We start from the raw sequence: 14,197 nt of genomic DNA, 5'->3' as shown, positions 1-14,197 counted from the left end.
GGGACTTGGTTTTGGGCAAAAACCAAGAGCTGGATCGATCAGTGGATCGATCCAGGCCTTTTCTAGCGAACAGAGAGCCTCTGAATCGATCAGTGGATAGATCCAGAGGTCCCAATCGATCAGCCGATCGATTGGGACGCTGCTGCTTCGCGCGATAAGCGCTGGATCGATCCGTGGATCGATCCAGGCATTTTTCCATAGCACAGAGGCGCTCTGGATCGATCCGTGAATCGATCCAAAGCCTCCCCGATCGATTGGGAGTTTTCGAATCGATCGGGATCCGACCGTTGCGTCGTATTTGAGCTGCAGGCGGGCGTCTCCTTCAGCATCTCTTCACCGATTCATTTCAGATCTCTCGCCAGCTCCTCCACAGCGCTCTCAAAGCTCAGATCGCCAGTTCTTGAAGGATCTTGGAGGTTTTCCAAGTCAAGAGGCGGATCAAAGCCAAGAAGAGATGTTAGGGTTAGGGTTTTCTGTACTCATTGTAAGCTTTGTGCTTGTATTTTATTTCCCTTTCCTTTCTTCTTGTATTGAGAGTCTTGTAGGGCTTCTCCGCCTTCGGTAGTTACCGAAAAGGAGTGTTTCATAGTGGAGGTGTGTGTGTGTGCGTGGATCCTTGGACTAGTCACCTCTTGTGAGGTGGATACCAAGTAAAATCGCAAGTGTTAGCGTTGTATGTTTTTGTTTATTGTATTTCCGCTGCACATCTTCAAAGAAACAAGCAACGTCAACCACGAAGCACGCGACGAGCTATTCACCCCCCTCTAGCTACTTTTCGGTCCCAACAAGTGGTATCAGAGCGAGGCCGCTCTTCACCGGAATCATCGCCGGAAGGGTCAAGCATAACAAGAAGAGCTAGAGGGTGAAGAAGTTGAAGCAAAATTGTCAAAGTCAAAGAAATTCAAAAGCTCAACTTCTACAATGGAATTCCGAGATGGGCTCGGATTCGACACGAGGGTGGCTCCACCATACACTTCCACGAGCTTCGATTCTTAGAAATCGAGAATCGAAAATTTTCTTATGATGGAGATAGAGCAATGGTTTGCTCTTATGGAAGGCTTCAAGACTCCAACAAATTCAAAGGGCAAAGTTCTCAAGAGGAGTAAGTGGAGCCAAGAGCAAGTTCAAAGATGCGAGGCAAATGACAAAGTGACCAATCTTTTGGTCAATTTATTGCCAAGCACCACTCTTTGCAAAATTGGAGAATTTGAAGATGTAAAGGAATTATGGAGTAAATTGGCCAAGCTTCATGAAGAGATCCCCTCCACTGTACAAGAGCAAGAAGAATCCAGAGAGGGTGACTCCTTGGAGCAAGACCAAGAGGAGGACTCCGAGGTTGAGAGATGCTCAACCTCCGAAGAAGAAGTCCAAGAAGAAGCTTCATCTTCAAGGGAGTGCAATGAAGACAACAAGGAGGGAGCATACTCCTTGTTTCATGTACAAGATGATGAAGTCTCCACCTCTAAGATTGAGGGGGAGCAATATTTGGTGACGCCGGATCAAGAAGAAGGAGAAGCTTATACATCCGGGTCAAATGGAGAAGAGGCTTCCACCTCTACAAGTCAAGCAAAATCTAATGGAGGAGCATCATCATCGGATCAAGAGGAAGCCTCAACCTCCGGATCCAAAGGAGAAAATGTCATCCCTACACAAGAAGGTATAAATGTTTCAATTAAAAATAAAAATCATATAATATGTTTTGAGTGTAGGGAAAGTGGGCACTACAAGAGCAAGTGTCCCAACTTGGCCAAGAAGAAGGGTCAAGTGACACAAAAGGGCAAGGAGAAGCCCAAGGAGACCACCCCCGGGACAAAGAAGAGCAAGGAGCACATTGTGTGCTTCTTGTGTCAACAAAAAGGGCATTACCGAAGTCAATGCCCCAAGGGGAAGAAGATGGTCAAGGCTCAAGGAGGCACTAGTCAAGGGGGAGCCTCCAAGGTAAAGAAGAAGGTAACGTTTATTGAGCCTACCCCTTTACGTTATGGTAAAAAGCATGATAGTTCTAATTTCTATCATTTTAATGCTATTTATCATGAAAATAGGAAGCATGATAGTGTTAAGGAAAAACATATAGCTTTTCATGCTAAAACTACCACACCTAGGGTTAGGAAGGTAGATGAAAATCTAGGTAAGAAAACTAAGGGTTTTAGTTATAAGCCTAGAAATAAAAATGCTCATGGGTTTAATGAAAAACCAAAATCTAAGGATTTAATGGTAGAAAATCAAGCCTTGAGGTCAAGGCTTGATAAAATTGAAAAGACCCTAAAAAGGATGAAAAATATCCTATTAGGGCAAAATGAGCATAACCTAGGTTTAGGGGTACAAAAGTCATCCAATGGCCATAGAGGTTTGGGATACAAACCCAAAGCTAAAAAGGATGTGCCTAGTTATCATAGGGTTCCATATAGTTATAGAACAAGCCCTAAGTCTAGTGGGCAAGCCAAAAATACAAGGGAAGATATCCCTAGAAGTATCTTTGCAACCAAAGTGACTAAGACTTCTAAGAAGTCTAAGAAAGTCACTAACAAGGTCACAAGGAAGGCTATTCTTAGAGTTGACCTAGAAAATGTGACCAAGGCTTCTAAGAAGCCCAACAAGGTCACTAGGAAGGTATCTAGGGAAGTTATCCCTAGTGAGTACCTAGAGCATCCAAGGAGCACCAATAGGTGTTGGGTTCCTAGGAGTATCTTCTCTACCCCATAGATGGGTTAGAGTGTCAACTCCGATTAGAAGGGTAGTTAACCCAACTTTAAGGAAATTGACACTCAAGGAGCATTTTCAAGGTTTTTGTTAACCTTTGAAAATGAAATAGAATTATTATTTACTCTTTGAAAGAGTAAAATGTGCCTAATGGTGGAAAATTTGATTTTATCTTTAATGGCATAAATTGGGAAAACCTAGAGAAATACCAAGTTGGGATTTTTGGTATTCTCTTAGAAATTTAAGGTAATCCGGGCCTTGATTTATGTGTTTACTCTTGAGGAAAAATGGAATATGCCAACGTTTGAGGATATGCTTAATTTTTAAGTGGCATAAACAAATCAAGAGAAATAGAAATGTCAATTTAGGTTTTGACATTTTTTTTTAGCATTTAGGGCAATCTAGGTTTAACATTTTAAGTTAAAACAAGTGGAGATAGCTAAGTGGTTAAGGATACTTAGATAAACAATCTAGGTATATTTTATTTATGCTAAATCTTGCCATGAATGTTTGCCCATCATATGTCATGACATCATGTCTATTTTTGCATTCATGTTTTATTATAAAAAATTCAAAAATACCATGTCATGACATTTATACATCATGTAGTTATAGGATATTTTCTTTTGAAAAATTATTTCCTTTTGATGTATGCCATAACATATTCATGCATTAAGCTTAATTCCTTGTAAGTAAGGACAAATGACATTTAACAATACTTATTAACAAGTGACATCCTAGGTGGATGTCTAATATCTCTAAAATGCCTAGATATATATGCATGATCCCTAGAATAGGGCAAAACCAAAATCTCACATCTCACAAGGACTATAAGGTGACTTGTATGTGTTTTAGTGCACATTAGGTTCAAGTGAGATGTTAGGAAGATGAACAAAACTCAAGATGTTGATTTAGTGCATTCTTTTGAGTTTTAGGTTCATCAAAACACATAGTTATGTGTTTTTCCATCATTGGGAAAGCTAATGTACAAGTCATGTGCATTAAGCCCAAGGAATGTGATGGGATATTGGTTTCGAAAATTATTTTAAAATGCTTTTGGAAAATCTTGGTGAAGGCTATCTTTTGATAGTAATCACCATTGAATAGTTAGACAAAAACTTGAAGAAAACGCTAAAGTTTTTAGCAAGTTTTCAAGCATGTGTCAATCCTTGAAAATATGATGTATTTTCATAGAAAATTATTTTTCCATGATAAAGTATGCCCTAAATAATGTCTACACTAAATTTCATGATTTTTGGATTTTTGTAGAATTTTCTAGGGATTTCTGAAGTTGGCTGAATTTGAAATTCAGCAACTATCAGAGCTCCGATCGATCCATGAATCGATTGGAGTTCCTGAATCGATCAGTGGATCGATTCAGAAGGAAATTCTAGCGAGCAGAAGCTCGCTGGATCGATCAGACGATCGATCTACACATCCTGAATCGATCAGTGGATCGATTCAGAAAGGTTCAATCGATTGGAACCCAACTCCAATCGATCCAAGTTGTTGATTTTGGCTGGGAAGGCCTGATTTCAGCATTTTGAACCTATGTGAGTCTAGGTAACCATTCCAAACCCCTCAAAATACATTTGTATACATAAAAAGGGAGTTTTCATGTTGAAAACAAGGATGTATTGGTTAAGGAAGACTATATTGAAGTTAGGTTGATGTTTGTTTCAAAGTTTTGAATATTTGAACCTCACAACTTCAAAATTTGGGTTTCCTAAAGGTTTAGGGATTCCAAGTCATTGTTGGTGCAATGACAGAAGTTATCACCATGTCTTTAGGGGGAGGGACTTTTTAAAGACATAAACACTATTTTTTTCATGAACCTTGGAAGGTGGTTAACCTTCTTTTCAGAAAATGCTCATGAATGAGCGTTTGAACTTGAAATGGGGAGTGAATATCCTCATTATTTTAAGTAGTATTTCAAATGGTTGAAAAATGCTCAAGGTTGGGCATTTGTCTACTTTGAGGGAGAATGTAGGGAAAATGAAGGGTATGAGACCTTCATTATGATGTTGATCACGACCTTGAGAAACTCTTCAGGGGGAGAGTTTAAAAAGGGATAAAGGTTCAACGAGTGAAGTTGTAACCAATGATGAGTATCTCTTCAGGGGGAGAGATAGTGGTTGTTTGATGTGTGCCAATAGGGGGAGAATGTGTGGTTTAAGTTAGACCTTCATTACCTATGGGGGAGGTCATAGGGGGAGAATGAAGGGAACCAACATTCATACTTTGGCATGAAGAGAGTTAAAGCTGTGGGATTAGCTTAACTCAGAGTAGTCCTAACTTAAAGGTATTGTCAAACATCAAAAAGGGGGAGATTGTTGGTGCAATATCCTTTAGGTCAAGGTTGACTGGTTTGACCAAGCTTGAGTCTTGGCCATAGTTTCGATGTTTGACAATACATGTAGACATATGGACAATGCAGGTGCAGTTGTTCATATGGGGAGATTCTGATCAGGGACTGATCAGTGTGAATGAAGAAGAGTCAAGTAGGTCAAAAGTGACCGGATACCTGACTGGGAAGTCCTAACTGGAAGGTTAGGCAGGTGAAAGTCCTAGTGAGTGAAGCTAGGCAGATGGAAAGGGCAGAAGGAAGTTCTAGTGAGTGAAGCTAGGCAGATGGAAAACCCTAGTGAGTGAAGCTAGGTGAAAGCCCTAGTGAGTGAAGCCAGGCAAGGGAAAATCCAGATGGATCAAGGATGATCGGACATCTGGTGTTGGGAAGTCCAAGTAGGTCAAAGGATTGACTGGATACTTGGCACGAGGAAATCCAGATGGGTCAAGGTTGACCAGACATCTGGTGGAAGTCCAAGTAGGTCAAGGGAGTGACCGGATACTTGGCACGAAGAGAAAAGTCCAAGTGGGTCAAAGGGATTGACCGGACACTTGGTGGGGAGTTCTGGCAGATCAAGGGAGTGACCAGATGCTAGGTATGATGTACCAACAGGTCAAGGTTGACCGGATATGGGTTTGAGGGGCTTGGGACTTGGTTTTGGGCAAAAACCAAGAGCTGGATCGATCAGTGGATCGATCCAGGCCTTTTCTAGCGAACAGAGAGCCTCTGAATCGATCAGTGGATCGATCCAGAGGTCCCAATCGATCAGCCGATCGATTGAGACGCTGCTGCTTCGCGCGATAAGCGCTGGATCGATCCGTGGATCGATCCAGGTGTTTTTCCATAGCACAGAGGCGCTCTGGATCGATCCGTGAATCGATCCAAAGCCTCCCCGATCGATTGGGAGTTTTCGAATCGATCGGGATCCGACCGTTGCGTCGTATTTGAGCTGCAGGCGGGCGTCTCCTTCACCGATTCATTTCAGATCTCTCGCCAGCTCCTCCACAGCGCTCTCAAAGCTCAGATCGCCAGTTCTTGAAGGATCTTGGAGGTTTTCCAAGTCAAGAGGCGGATCAAAGCCAAGAAGAGAAGTTAGGGTTAGGGTTTTCTGTACTCATTGTAAGCTTTGTGCTTGTATTTTGTTTCCCTTTCCTTTCTTCTTGTATTGAGAGTCTTGTAGGGCTTCTCCGCCTTCGGTAGTTACCGAAAAGGAGTGTTTCATAGTGGAGGTGTGTGTGTGTGCGTGGATCCTTGGACTAGTCACCTCTTGTGAGGTGGATACCAAGTAAAATCCCAAGTGTTAGCGTTGTATGTTTTTGTTTCTTGTATTTCCGCTGCACATCTTCAAAGAAACAAGCAACGTCAACCACGAAGCACGCGACGAGCTATTCACCCCCCCCCTCTAGCTACTTTTCGGTCCCAACAGTTTATTCCTAAAAACCCATTTTGTATCAATAATTGATTTGTTGTTGGGCCTAGGAACTAAATCCCAAACTTGACTTCTCTCAAATTGAGATAATTCATCTTGCATTGCTAAAATCCAATCCGGATCAAACAAGGCATCATCAATGGTTTTTGGTTCTATTTGAGATATTAAGGCAACTTGACTTCCTTCATTTCTAAAGTAAGATCGAGTTCTCACTCCTTGAGTAATGTCTCCTACTACTTGATCTAAGGGATGATTTACATGAGTCCTAGTAGGTCTTGAGTCTTGATTTGTTATAATTTCGGGTTCAAGTGGCAAAGGTTCATTTTTCTCACCATCACTTTCTTGATTTTCTTCTCCTTGATGATTTATCTCATTTAGTGTTAGTTTCTCTAACTCAAATTGTAATTCTTCATCGTTTGTTCTTATAGAGTTTAAAGAGGGATTTTCTTCAAATACAACATTTAGTGATTCTTCAACTAGTTTTGATCTTTTGTTGTAAATTCGGTATGTCTTGCTATGACTTGAGTAACCTACAAGAATCACCTCATCCGCCTTAGCGGAAAACTTTCCCAAGTGATCCTTGGTGTTTAGAATATAGACCTTACACCCAAATACTCTAAGATGCTTAATTGTAGGTTGTTTACCAAACCACAATTCATGAGGTGTTTTTCCTAGAAACCTATGTATTAAAGTTCGATTTTGGACATAACAAGTCGTATTAATTGCTTCGGCCCATAGGAAACTATGTAGTGAATATTCATTTAACATGCTCCTAGCGGCCTCTTGTAACACCCTATTTTTCCTCTCAACAACTCCATTTTGTTGAGGTGTTCTAGGGGTTGAAAACTCATGTTTGTAGCCTTTTTCCATACAAAAACTTGTGAATCTATCATTTTCAAACTCACCTCCATGATCACTTCTTATTTTGTTTATCTTATGAGCCTTTTCATTTTCTACTCTATTACAAAACGCAATCAAGGTATCTAGAGTTTGATCCTTATGTTTCAAGAAAAACACCCATGTATATCTAGTGTAATCATCCACAATCACAAAGCAATATCTACTACCATTTAAAGAAATATATTTACTACTATCAAATAAATCCATGTGAATGAGCTCTAAAGCATTTGAAGTACTTACAACATTTTTACCTTTATGAGTAGCTTTGGTTTGCTTACCCATTTGACATGCATCACATATTTTGTCTTTTTGAAACTTCAACTTTGGCAATCCATGCACCAACTCCTTCTTTGAAAGATTTTTGATATTCTTCATGTTGGTGTGAGCGAGTCTCCGGTGCCAAAGTCACGTCTCCTCTTCTTTGGACATGAGACACTTAGAAAACACATTAGTAGCACCAAATAGTTCAACTTGATAAATATTTTCTTTTCTATGGCCTATAAGAACATTGGTGTTTAGTTCACTATGTTTGACTAGACATTGAGATGAGTTGAACTCAACTCTATACCCCGAGTCACATAGTTGACTAACACTCAAAAGATTAAAAGCCATGCCTTTTACTAGTAACACATTTTTTATTACAAATTTCTCGGAAATTCTAATATCTCCAATTCCAATAACTTTTAGCTCACCACTATTACCAAAAGAAACGGTACATTTACTTTTGTGTCTAAATGATGAAAATTTTGATGAGTCTCCCGTCATATGCTTAGAGCATCCACTATCTACGAACCATGTTGTTGGATGCTCCCCCTTTTCGCATGCCTGTTTAAACACGATGAACCAAATATTTTGGTACCCACACTTTGGGTCCGGTAGCATCAATAACAAATTGCTTGGGTACCCAACCTTGAACAACCTTAACCCTTGAAGCATTGTTTCTACTAATTAGGGACATGAATTTAACTTCCTTATCTTGAGATTTAAAACCTAGTCCCGCTTTGTTGTACACGCCTCTTTGAGCTCCTAGAATCATGTCTAAGTATTTTGAGCTTGAAGTAAATTTTACTAGAGCACATCTAAGATCATCAATTTGTGATTTCAATGATACATTTTCTTTTTCAAGATCATCAACATCATTTTTGTCATTTTCATGAAGCATGCAACTTTAACATGGCACAATTTCATTTTTGAGTGATTTCAATTCATTTTGCAATCTTTTAACCTTCCCTTTTGATTTAGCTAGTGCATTGGTTAAGCATGCAATGGTGGCATACATCTTATCAAGCTTGGGAGAAATTACCTCATCATCACTAGATGATGACTCATGAAGACTCCACATCTTCTTCATGACTATCTTCATCTTCACTGTCTTCTACATGACTTAAGGCCATGAGAGCCATGTGCTTTGAGCTCTTCCTTTCATCTTCTTCCGATGAGCTTGATGATGAGTCATCCCATGTGGCTTTCAACGCCTTCTTCTTTTTTTTGATCTTTTCCTCTTGCTTCTTCAATTTTGGACACTCCGTTTTGTAGTGCCCCTTTTTCTTACATTCATAGCAAATTACATCAGTCTTATTCTTAGAATCCACAAGAGATTTACCTTTTCTTTTCTCATCATTGAAGATTTTCTTAACATCCTTCTTGTCAAACTTCCTTGAATGTCTCATCATTCTTCGAACGAAGTTTGCCATTTCACTTGATGATAGCTCTTCATCACTATCACTATCACTATCTTGTTCGGATTCTGAAGATGACTCCTTCTTCTCCTTTTTCTTTTCCTTGTGCTTCTTTTTGCTCTTTTCACCTGCAACCAAGGCTATACCTTTCTCCTTATGGCTTGTGTTAGCTTGCTCATGCAATTCAAGTTCACAAAATAATTCATCCAATTTCACTATTGACAAATCCCTTGAAACCTTATAAGCATCCACCATGGATGACCATAAAGAGTTTCTTGGGAAAGATTTTAAAGCATACCGTATGAGATCTCAGTTCTCCACACTCTCTCCAACTGAATGAAGACCATTTAGGAGTTCCTTGAATCTCTCATGTAGTGAGCTTACCGTTTCTCCATCCTTCATGGTGAAGTTTTGAAGTTGATTTATCAACAAATCCCTCTTTGCAATTCTTGAATCCTTGGTGCCTTCATTTAGTTCAATAAGCTTATCCCACAAATCCTTGGCACTCTTAAAGGGTCCAACTTTGTTGAGTTGTTCCGAGCTTAATCCACATTGAAGAGTCACAATCGCCTTTGCATTTGCTTGAGCCTTCAATTTTTGTTCAGCAGTCCACCTTGATAACTCAAGCATTTTTCCATTTTCAGTTGGCGCCATGAATCCCTCCGTGATTGAGAACCACATATCAATTTCGGTCATGAGATAGTGTTCCATGCGGCTCTTCCAATAAGCAAAATTGCTGCCTTCATAGAATGGTGGTCGTGAAGTACTATGTCCCTCCTTCATTGACATCTTGTAGCTCTTTAACTTGTGCTTTCTTGATGATGAATCCTCAAAAGCAAACCAATGCCCTGCTACCACTTGTTAGGATCGGTTGAGCTAGAGGGGGTGAATGACCAACTTTGTTTTGCACAGCGGAAATCTGAAGGCAATGCTAACACTGGTATTTACTTGGTATCCACCTCCTCAAGGAGGTGACTAGTCCAAGGATCCACACCACTCACACTCTTTCACTATCAAAAACCCTCCTTCTCGGAATCACACCGAAGGTGGAGAAACCTTAACAGAAATACAACTCTCCCTTCTCTTCAAAGTAAATATTACAAACACTACAAAGAAGAAGAAGAGAAGGATTACAAGCTTTAACCGGCTTCTTCTTTGCAGGTGAGACTTCAGTACGCAGTGGAGAGGAGCTTGAACCCTTTTCTTTGAATCTTGATCACTTGAGAGCTTTCAAAAGACTTGGAGAGCAATGAAACAGTATAGTTTTCGTTGTATTTTAGTTTTCCAGTTTCTTCACGTGTTTTAAACGTTGAGAAAACTAGTCGTTTCTCACGCCGCCGTAGCCGTGGATCGATTGAGGTTATATCCCAATCGATTCACAAGTATCCGTTGGAAGCCATTGTGTCAAGATCAACGGTGCAGATTCTTTTATTTGACTTGGATCGATTGGGGCAGCGTTTGAATCGATTCAGCCACTTGCTCAGAACGATTCTGTGCTTTGCACAGAATGTGCCGATCGATTCAATCCCTTGGATCGATCGGCCGATCGATTCAATCCCTTGAATAGATCGGCTGATCGATTCAGAACGATTCTGTGCTTCACACAGAATGTTCACGGATCGATCGGCCGATCGATTCAGTACCTTGAATCGATCGGCTGATCGATCCAGACGCATTCTGTGCTGCGCAGAACCTTACCAATCGATTGCCTTACCTTCAATCGATCGGCTGATCGATTCAGAGGCAATCTGCCGCACAGCTATGTCTGAATCGATTTACCAGTCGATCTCTCACAGTGAGGCTATCACACACATAATCTTGTGACTTGCAGGAGCTTCTCTTGCCAAGAATCCGGTCCCCGACCTTCTTGGACTTCTCTTGCCTTGCATCTGGTCTTCTGACCCGCAAGAACTCTTTTTGCCAAGAATCCAGTCCTCGACCTTCTTGGACTTCCCTTGCATCTGGTCTTCTGACCTGCAAGAAACTCCTCCTGCAAACTCACAATGCATGTTAGTTCCACCGTATTAACCTAAACTTAAATAATTGTCAACACATTGAAACTTTCAGTGCATGATTACACCAACAGGGTCAAGGCTGCATCCACTATTTGGCCGAGCGGGATGGCCGCTCGGCCTTCGTGCCTCCCTGGTTGAGCTTCATGAGCGTCGGAAGCTCGGTGTTTGATCGAGCTGTCGAAGTGTCAGACCGGCCACTCTTCCTGCTGACCATGGAGGTAATTCGCCCGATCGGACGCCCACCTAACATTGACCACTTTGACCTTCTGTCGACCGGACCCTATCTTACCGCTGGATCACCTGCCTCTCCCTCAAGTCTAGTCGAAAGATGCTGGAAGTCCGACTGATTGGACAAGTAGTTTGATGACCAATTGGTCGATCAGCCAATGAGTTGGTTGGATTTTGATCGGCCCGTGTGGGATTGATCTTTATCTGCCGATCGGCGCTTTGAGCCTTTGTACTTGGATTTTTTCCCCATCGCTCTTGGAGGGGTGCGAGTCGGGCGGTCAATGTTGACGCCACCCAAATCTCTTTGGAACACGCGCAAATCATCCCCATTAAGGTCGAGCATGTGTCCACGCCCATTAAATGCTGCCCTGTGGGAGGATGCTACGTGTCGCCGGCGCAGCCGCCGCACGCCCGAGGTGACAGCTACTGATGTGACGTTTGGCGGTTCGAATTCAACGGCTGGATGTGTGCTCCGATACCCGTGCCCTAGATCGGACGGCTCCGGTCGGCTACGACCATCTTTATAAAGCCTCAGCGTCGCCCTTTCTTCCTCTACGTTTTCTTCGTGCTCTTCGACAGTTTGCTCCGACGACTCTCAGCTTCCTCCTTCAGCAGCTTTTCTTTTTGTAAGCCTTTCGACCTTTCCCAATCTCTCCGTTTGTGCGTAGTTTCCATAGCTTTCCTGTTTCCCGTGTCTGCCTAGTTTTTCTCGATCATCTTCTCCGTCGAACCTTTTGCCCTTTTATTTCCCGGCAATGACGAGCTCCTCGCAGCCATCCGATCCCGCTCCCGGTCTCTAGTACGCTACCATGGAGACTCGGTTCGACACGGGCGACGCCGCGAGTCTCATAAACGTCTACGACATCCCCTCTGACCACGAAATAATTTTAGCCTCCTCGTCTGATCGGTCCAATGACCCGCCGATCGACACAGTTTGTTTCTTTCGAGATCAGTTCGTGGTCGGTCTCTGGTTTCCCATCCACCCCTTCATAACCGAAGTCTGCAATTACTTTCGTATCCTGCTCGCCCAGCTCATCCCCAACTTTTTCCGCTTGTTGTGCGGCGTGGTGGTGTTATTCTGAGTGCACAACATCCCACTGACCTCTCAGGTCTTCCACTACTTCTACTATCCGAAGCAGTCCGAGTTGGGCACGTACCTTTTCCAATCTCGGATCGGTCTAGTCTTCTTCGACAAAATGCCCACCTCCAACAAGCACTGGAAGGAGTACTTCTATTTGAGATCTTCTGGACCAAGTGGCAGGTCGGGCTCCCTACTCAACCTGATCTGAAGAAATACAAGATCCGGCTGGATTACCTCCATGCTGCTAATATGCTGGCCGGCCTGAAGTTCGACATCACAAGTTGTTGCCAGAGGGTGTGATGTACGCGTTCAGGCTAAGTCCGATCCGAACGAAGCTCCCGAGCAGCCTAGGTATGAAATTTCTTAATCCTCTTCTCTTAAGTCTAACTGATTCCTTTCTTCTTTTGCAGTCAACATCATGATACGCGCTCGGGCAACCGGGATAATGAAGGCCTAGCAGGCCGAGATTGAAGCAGCCGTAGCCAAGCAGATGGAACGACTTGGCTTGACTCCTGTTGGTTCGCAGGAGGGTACAGTTGGGGAAACCCCAACTGTGGGTGACGGGACAGCTGAGCGGACGCCCAGCGTAGGAGGGGCAGTTGACCCGCGCCCGATCCCAGAAGTGCCATCGGTTGCCCCTGCTGAGGGCTTAGGGTCCTCGGGCGATGATGTGCCGCTCACCCGCAAGAGACGCCGAACAGACGCGCCTTTCCGTTCTGCCACCTCGGCCGTCCAAGCCTCTGCAGGGGGGTACCCCGTCTCCAGCTGCTCCCGTAACAGTGGAGGCCACTTCCTCTAAGCGAACTCCATCTTTGGCTGAGCTGTCGGAGCCGCTCGCTGTTCAGCCGATCACTTCCTTGCCGCCAATTAGGCGGAAGGTAACACGATCCGCTATTCTGTCGGTCCCTCCTGCCTAAGCTTCCGGCCCGTCGGCCTCCGCTCAATCAACGCCGAGAAGGTGATGATCCATCACTGCTACGCTCCGCCTATCGATAGAGGACCTTCTAGCGTCGGGTGACCAGCCCAGCTCTCCCCAGCATCAAGTCTACTGATACGGATATATGAGGAGGGCTCGAAGTGTGATAATAGGGAAGACGAAGGGCATTATTGTCATCTCACTTGCTAAGGGTTTTGAGTATAAGGGGAGCACGGTTCACGCAGAGGGAGAGGGGTCGCCGCTGTGCACAGGAGGGAGCTCCTTTGGTGCGTGTCCGCCATCGCCGGGGAGGAATAGGAGAGGGGTTTTTCCGCCGCCATGATCGCGCGAAAGCCACGACCAGCACCCCATCCTCCACGCCGCCGCCGCCGACTTCTCCTTCCTCACCAGCTAGCAACCTCTCTCTCTCTCTCTCTCTCTCTCTCTCTCTAGCTCACTCCACGCTCTGCTCCGTGGGGAGCTGTAGTCGCCGCCAGGGAGAGCACACCTTCAGTACTACCGCCGTTTCCAGCGGTTGCCGGTACCTCCTGCCGCCACTGCCGCCCTCAGCAGCTGTGGGTTCTGCCAACGGCAGCCACCGCTACCTCCGTTCGCGGTCATAGCCGCAGCGTCCAGCGGCCTTTGCCGCTGCCGAGTCCGGCGGCCATCGTCGCTGTGTATAGCGACCACCGCAGCCCCTCTTGGCGTCTAGCGCTGCCTCTTCTTTTGGTGTCTAGCGCCGCCGCCTCTTCAGGCGTCCAGTTTCGCCGCCTCCGGCGATTACTGTCGCCACCGCCTTAGGCGGCTACTATTTCCAGCGGCCACCGACATTGCCTCCGGTGAGTGTCGCCCCCTGACAACAACCTCCGTCGCCCTCCGGGCAGCCACCGTTCGAGTGCTCA

At 44.1% G+C, this 14,197-nt stretch overlaps 1 protein-coding gene across 1 annotated transcript; it reads left to right on the top strand.

The window, feature by feature from the left end:
• Positions 1-13,044: 13,044 nt before the first annotated feature.
• On the top strand, positions 13,045-14,096 carry LOC122041828 (predicted GPI-anchored protein 58). The gene is made up of 2 exons (XM_042601660.1): positions 13,045-13,257; positions 13,749-14,096. The coding sequence occupies exons 1-2, from the start codon at positions 13,045-13,047 to the stop codon at positions 14,094-14,096; spliced, it is 561 nt and encodes a 186-aa protein (XP_042457594.1).
• The last annotated feature ends 101 nt before the right edge of the window (positions 14,097-14,197 follow it).

The sequence above is a fragment of the Zingiber officinale genome, chromosome 1B (genome assembly GCF_018446385.1).
Source record: "Zingiber officinale cultivar Zhangliang chromosome 1B, Zo_v1.1, whole genome shotgun sequence".
Lineage (NCBI taxonomy): Eukaryota > Viridiplantae > Streptophyta > Magnoliopsida > Zingiberales > Zingiberaceae > Zingiber > Zingiber officinale.
The sequence above is the reverse complement of the archived record's forward strand: the minus strand, read 5'-3'. Positions and strand labels throughout refer to the sequence as shown.